We start from the raw sequence: 7,604 nt of genomic DNA on the forward strand, positions 1-7,604 counted from the left end.
TATATAAATAGCACCATTTGAGCATAATCATTACCAGAGTCGCCTTCTAGCACTTGTGCTGGTGGCACATTAGAAAATCATTTGAGCGAGGTCGTTGCCAGTGCTGCTGGATTGGCTCCCATGCAGGTGGCACGTAAAAAACACCTTTTTGAGTGTGGCTGTTGCCAGTACTGCCTGACTGACTCTTGTGCCGGTGGCACGTAAAAAGCACCCACTACACTCTCGGAGTGGTTGGCGTTAGGAAGGGCATCCAGCTGTAGAAACTCTGCCAGATCAGATTGGAGCCAGGTGCACCCTTCTGGCTTGCCAATCCTCTGTCAAATCGTCCAACCTATGCCAGCATGGAAAGTGGACGTTAAACGATGATGATGATGATGATATATAATAAATATATATAGGCCTGTCTTTGAGAAACAGACACAACCACACTGGTTACTCAGAAGAGACTCTTTGCTGACCTTTTCAGGAGTGGATTCATATTCTTCACATATTTAACAACTCATTTCACTTCGGTGTCTGCAACCCTGTTCTCGAGTTCTTTAACACCTATTGAAACCAAATCCCTCCTGTTAGTATCAGTTTAGATCTTTCTCGGTGTTTCTTTAAGATAGTCTTTGATGTGCTTGCACTGAGGATGTCTTCCTTGTTCCAGCTCACCATGCAGCGCCTGCTTTGGCCTGCAGGTTTCCTTTAAATGGGCAAGATGACCAGACCATCTAAACTGGTGTTTCATAATCATGGATCTCATACTTGTCATTTTTGCCATCTGCAATACTACTCTCTTATCAACCTGTGGTAGATGTCCAGGTCTCCTTAGAGAGAGAGAGATAGAGAGTGAGAGAGTGAGAGAGAGAGAGAAAGTGTGTGTGTGTACACATGGCACGTAAAAAGCACCATTCGAGCGTGGTCGATGCCAATACTGCCTGACTGGCTCCTGTGCCAGTGACATGTACGTAAAAAGCACCCACTACACTCTTGGAGTAAGCAGACATTAAACGATGATGATGATGATGATATATACTTAAATAGATCTTCGTCATCATTTAATACATTTTCTACACAGGCATGGGTTGGACAGTTTGACAGGAGCTGCACCAGGCTCCAGTCATCTGTTTTAGTATGGTTTCCTAATGCCAACCACTTTACAGTGTATAGTGAGTGCTTTTTGTGTGGCACCAGCTCATACATATATTTAATGGTTTGTGATTAAATGAGTGTGTGATGAACCCAGAGCTTCATCTTGTAAACGAGCAAAGCCTAAACTCTTTGAAGTTAAGGAAATTCATTTAATGTCCGTTGTCCATGCTGGCATGGGTTGGATGGTCTGACCAGGGTTGGCAAGCTGGAAGGCTGCACCAGGCTCCAGTCTGATTTGGTATAGTTTCTATGGCTGGATGCCCTTCCCAACACCAACCACTCCAAAAGTGTAATGGGTGCTTTTACGTGCTACCGGCACAGGTGCCATTTGCGTGACACTGGTATCTGCCACAACTGCGATTTTGCTCGGTTTGATGGGTCTTCTTCTCAAGCACGACATAATGCCAAAGGCCTTGGTCGTTATCTCCGTGTGACCCAACACTCGAAAGGAACTCAGCCTGGTGATATTTATTTTGTGTGTGAAGAGTTTACTCTTACACAGGCAATGATAATGATTCAGACAATGAAACTGGTGAAAATGATGAAGAAAGTAGTGATTCAGATGAACAAGGCCTATTTTTGTTATTCTTCTGATTTTTTTTTTTTTGATTCTGTCCATTAGTTTACCTGCAATTGTTACTCTTGAGCTGTGAATGCAAATATTTATTTTTTTACTCAGGAGCCCAGGTAAAGGTAGACACAGGGGCCCAAGTCTGAGAGGGTAAACTCCTTACATGCTTAGGGCCCTCTTTGCTTCCATCTTTATGGTGAGGACTTTTGATTCCTGATTTTCCCAGTTTGATGGCTCAACTGTCGGGTTTCTCAGAGCTTGTTACCCATAAGCACAGCTATAGTTGTGTGGTAAGAAGTTTGCTTCCCAATCACATGGTTCTGGGTTCAGTCCCACTGCTTGTCACTTTGGGAAAGTGTCTTCTTCTATAACCTCGGGTCAACCAAAGCCTTGTGAGTGGATTTGGCAGACAGAAACTGAAAGAAGCTCGTGTGTGTGTGTGTGAGCATGTGTGTGCCTTTGTGCCTGTGTTTGTCCTCCACCACTGCTTGACAACTGTTGTTGGTGTGTTTATGCCCCTGTAACTTAGCAGTTTGGCAAAAGAGCCCAATAGAATAAGTACCAGGCTTAAAAGTACTGGATCAATTCATTTGACTAAAAATTCTTCAAGATGATGCCTCAGCATGGCTGCTGTGTAATGACTGAATTATGTATTGGATGTTAAACGATGATGATGATGATGTGAAAGTTGAAAGAAAGATGTAAGTCTTATAAAATATTCCCTTATTTCAAGAGAAATTCCTGTTTTTGTTGTATAATTGCAGGATTATGAACATGAGATTGTGTGTACGACAGAAAGGGAGAGATACGTTGTACCAATAAAAGCCATTGGAGCCCGTGCCATTGTGGACATCCAAGACGAGATACACTTCCCAACCTGTCCAGTACTAATGGCATCGACTAAAACTATTCTTCTCAGAAATATTGGTAACAGAGATGCCAAGTTTTCTTTCTTTACACTTCTGTAAGTTTCAGCTAAAATGACATTGACTAGAAATAAGGGGAGAAAGAGAGAGACAGAGAGAGAAAGAGAGTAATGGGAAATAGACAGTCATGGTAGGGGTTAATGGGAGAGAGACAATAATGACTATGGGTAGTCATTGGTAAAGGAGAGAGAGTGTGTGGTGGATAGTTGTGATGGATGTTAGTAATGAGTGACCATAGACCGAGAGAAAAAGTGATGGCTACCGAGAGAATGGGAGAATATGTATTGGAATAAACATGTTCCATGTGATCTAGTTGCTCATGGTGACTGGTGCTCCTGTATTTTATGTGTAGACAAGATACATTGTGGCAAAGTACCACTTGCCAACTGACAGGTTTCTTAAAATGTTTTTGGAAAAGGCAGAACGTATACAGAATTACAGATTCGATGTTCTTTGCCATTGATTGCAACATAGCTGGACCTTCCAGACTGAATCTTATAAAACATGAGAAAGAATCGGTGTTGTCATGGTCATCATCATCATAACCATCACCATCATCATCAACATCATCATCATTTATCATCTGTTTTCTATGCTGGTATGGGTTGGATGGTTTGACAGGAGTCGGCAAGGCTGGAGAGCTGCACCAGGCTTCAATTGTTTGTTTTGGGATGGTTTTTTTATGGCTGGATGACCTTGCTAATGCCAACCACTTTACAGAGCGTACCTGATGCTTTTCACATGGCATCACCATTGTCATCGCCATTTAACATCCCTGGTTCATTCTGGCTGGAACACGGATGTTCAACAGTTGAACAGTTTGACAGGATGCAATGGACCCAGCAGCTGCATCATGCTTTACTCTCTCCCTTTGGCATAATTTCTATGAATGGATGCTCTTCTAAACACCAACAACTTCACAGCAGATACTGGGTGCCTTTTTTTGTGACGCCAGCACTAGTGAGGTTGTCATGCACCCTTCACCTGGGTGGGACTACAGTGGAGAAGGAGGTGGTTTTATGCTAGGGGAGGGATTAAGGTATGAGAGAAGGAGACAGAACGGGTTTGTTGCTGTAGAGGAGGTATATGTTTATTTCTTTATTGCCCACAGGGGGCTGAACATAGAGGGGACAAACAAGGACCAACAAAGGGATTAAGTCGATTACATTGACCCCAGTGCGTAACTGGTACTTATTTAATCGACCCCGAAAGGATGAAAGGCAAAGTTGACCTCACGGAATTTGAACTCAGAACGTAACGGCCGACGAAATACCACTAGCGGAGGTTATATGTGGTCAGATATATCATGGAAGCCTGTGGTCAATTGATTGGCCTTGATACTCTGGGGAGAAGTGACGTGACAGAGGATTCATCATCATCATCATCATTTAACGTCTGCTTTCCATGTTGGCATGGGTTGGACGATTTGACTGAGGACTGGCGAACCAGCTTGCAGAACCGATTGAACATGGGTTTTGTTGCCCTAGTAACCACAGCTTTTGAGATGGAGATTGCTAACCTAGTCCAGTCGCTTCCTTGCCTCATTTTACATGTCCCTGTAAATTTTCGCTGCAATCCGAGCATGCCCACTGCCATTCAACCCTGCATAACCACTAAATGAGACACGCAAACATACAACTTTCTGCTATTTCACTTTTATATATAGAGATACACACACACACACACACACATACATGTACATACCCTTGACTAGACATCATATGATGGTTGTAAATGAGCATCACCATCATACAAGCGATGTTGTTCATTTCTGGTCTTGCACGCTAAATATGTTTGGCCCTGGCTAAGTATTACCTTGTTTGGAAACAGTTGAGTGTTGGTGACAGGGAAGGCACCAAGCCATAGGTAATCTGCTTCGACAAATTGATGGAAAAGTGGACCTCAGACGATGATGATGATGATGATGACAGTAATGATGATGATGGTGATGATGATGATGACAATAATGATGATGATGGTGAATGTAGCAAAAGATATATTAGAATTGTTATTCTTTATTGTTGATGAGAGAATTGATTTAATTGATTTTTTTCCCCCTCCTCTGTTATACAGACCTTTCAGTGTTTCACCTGTTCATGGAACTATTGCTGAAAACGCCAATAGCCAGGTAGATATAGAGTTTTACCCGACAGAAGTGGGCAATCATCAGGGCCAACTATACCTCAGATATGACACAGGTGAGAGAATATAATTTCGCCATCAAACTTCATTAATGTTACATGTGTGGCTCCTCCTCCTTCCCCCTCATTCCCTTCTTCTCCCCTCTCTCTCTCTCTCATTCCTCTCCTCTCCCCTTCCTCTCCTCTCCCCTTCCTCTCCTCTCCCTTCCTCTCCTCTCCCCTTCCTCTCCTCTCCCCTTCCTCTCCTCTCCCCTTCCTCTCCTCTCCCCTTCCTCTCCTCTCCCCTTCCTCTCCTCTCTTCTCTCTGCCCCTTCTCTCCTCTTCCCTCCTCTTCCCTCCTCTTCCCTCCCCTCTCTTGCTCCTCTCTCCTCTTCTTCACCTTCTACACCACTATACATCTCTCACTTCCCCATACACTATGTTTGCCTCTCCCCTCACACTCTTTCAACCTACCTACCTACCCATACGTCATCTCCCTTGTCTACTGTATAATTATTACTCTTCTACTGCTTTTCATCCCCTTCTGTGCTGCCAGTCATCACTTACTCTCCCTCGTCTTCCCTTCATCTCATATGTATCATTGATCACCCCCTCCAACCTTGTCACCATTCACTATATCCACCCTACTACTCTAATCTCTACAGACACCACCTCCCCTTCTCTACCTTTCCCTTCAGCTTGTATTCATTGACCCCCCCCCCCCATCTCCCTCAGCCTGTGGTGGTGGAGATGATTTTCCTTTCCTAAAAAGGATGTTTCTCTGTTTATAGGTGAAGTTTTGTTCATAACACTGCATGCTGTTGCTCAAGACATAAACATACGCTTGGACAGAAACTCTGTTCGTATTGAAAATACTTTTATCTCTCTGACCAATCAGAGAAGTGTATTTATTCACAACCGGACAAATGTTGTTGCCAAATACAAATGGACCAATTTTCCTACGTGGAATGAAGAGATACATCAAAAACAAAGGTATATGCACTTTTCCATTTAACCCCTTTTCATACCAACTACCCTGAGACTGCCCCTAGTTCCATGATAGAAACGTCCCATTTTAAAATGATCTATATTCATACCTGCAGTGAGTCAAGGAATCCCTATTTTGTTGTTGCGGATTAGCACGGTTGTGCTTTGGTAACTGCAGCCAATTGGAGCTGGTCTCACAGCTATAAAAAAAGGAATTCTGTTCCAGTCAGCCATTAGTTACCAGGAAGACGCTAGGCCTTCAGCACCACTTTTTCATAACTTACAGCTTCAGATATCTTTATCAACTTCCAACTGCGGGATTACTTTAAGCTCACTATGCCATCCACCACCCACTTCATGCTACTCACTGTGGAATTATGTTGTCTTGACTTATCAACTCCTGAACAGTCAATGTCATGTGGTGTTCATTCTAGAACTTGTCAACTCCTCAAGTTCTTCCAACACCTTGTGCAGTACCACTGCCTGCTGTTTTATATCAGTTTAAAAATGTAAACTATGGCTTCCCTGATTCACTACATGCATATTCAGGCCACATAGGATGATTCTTATCCGCACATGTGTGTGCATATAATAAATAACAATGTTTTGCCTTCTGATATTATTTTCTACAAACGAACATGTTATTTTACTAAAATCTTCATTATTTTAAAAATTAATTAAAAAAAAGACTTTGTCTTTCAACAGAAGCATGGCAACTGATAGATTATTAATCAAGTTAAAAGCTTACAACCCTCCCTCTCCCAGCTGAGAGGTCTTTGTCTTGCAAGTTACTTGGAAACCCCCTGGTGCCGGTGCTACGTAAAAAGCACCAGTGTTGGTGCCACATAGAAAGCTCCCCAGTACACTCTGTAAAGTGAGAAGCACTGGTGCTAGTACCATGTAAAAAGTATTGGTGCTGGGTGTCACATTAAAGGCATTCGTGCGGGGTGCCACATAAAAGGCACCCTGTACACTCTGTAAAGTGGTTGATGTTATGAAGAGCATCAAACTATAGAAAGCATCCCAGAGCAGACAATGGAGCCTGGTTCAGATCCTGGCCTTGCCAGCATCTGTAAAAACCATCCAACCCATGCCAGCATGGAAAATGGATGCTAAATGATGATGATGATGATGATGATGATGATGGTGGTTGGTAATAAGCCCTATTTGCATATTTCTCAATGTTACTACATTTGTGTTGTAAATGTAATGAGATTTTTCTCATTAGTAAAATTAAGATTTAATCATTTAGTTTGAGGGAAGAAAGACAGAAGGTTGCTTTAGTATAAGCTTGCAGCACATCTCATTTCCAGAAGGTATGTGGTTCCGATCCTACTGGCAGGCCTTCTTGCCATCCAAGGGCATTTAATAATCCTTTAGCATTCAGATTTCTCTGTTATTTGGAATTAATCCTGCATTGTCTTGTAGCTTTGGGATTTCGATGATGTGATTGCACATTATTTACATTATTCACATTTGACGAATATTTGTCCTCATCTTGTTTGTTGTTAACACAATGTTTCGGCTGATATACCCTCCAGTCTTCATCAGGTGTCTTGGGAAAATTTCAAACCTGTATTCTCATTCCTAAGGTATTTTCCGATGTTGTTGTTATTATTATTATTTTATGTTTGACTTTTGTTTTGCATTTGTACAAGTTGGATCCAAGTCTCACCCAGAGACCTCAAGAGACAACAAGTTAGAAGTTCATGTAGGTGTTATGCCTAGGGTACCATATATTTGGATTTGTACAGTTTTGTTCAAGTGAATGTTTAAGAAACCATAAGAAAATTATGTGTTTGATTTAAAATTTGAGATCACATAGACAGTATTTTACGTAGGATATGGGCAGTTCCCATGAGC

The 7,604-nt window shown here is 42.2% G+C and overlaps 1 protein-coding gene across 1 annotated transcript in view; it reads left to right on the forward strand.

The window, feature by feature from the left end:
- The window catches only part of LOC106880950 (hydrocephalus-inducing protein), a gene marked incomplete at its 3' end in the record, with an annotated part of 180,276 nt that overhangs the window by 9,251 nt on the left and 163,421 nt on the right, over positions 1 to 7,604 (forward strand). Inside the window, exons 6-8 of the mRNA XM_052974127.1 lie at positions 2,473 to 2,672; positions 4,708 to 4,832; positions 5,546 to 5,747. Of these exons, the coding sequence (XP_052830087.1) occupies positions 2,473 to 2,672; positions 4,708 to 4,832; positions 5,546 to 5,747 (527 nt within the window). The remainder of the gene's footprint in view (positions 1 to 2,472; positions 2,673 to 4,707; positions 4,833 to 5,545; positions 5,748 to 7,604) is intronic.

Source organism: Octopus bimaculoides, chromosome 1, assembly GCF_001194135.2.
Source record: "Octopus bimaculoides isolate UCB-OBI-ISO-001 chromosome 1, ASM119413v2, whole genome shotgun sequence".
Lineage (NCBI taxonomy): Eukaryota > Metazoa > Mollusca > Cephalopoda > Octopoda > Octopodidae > Octopus > Octopus bimaculoides.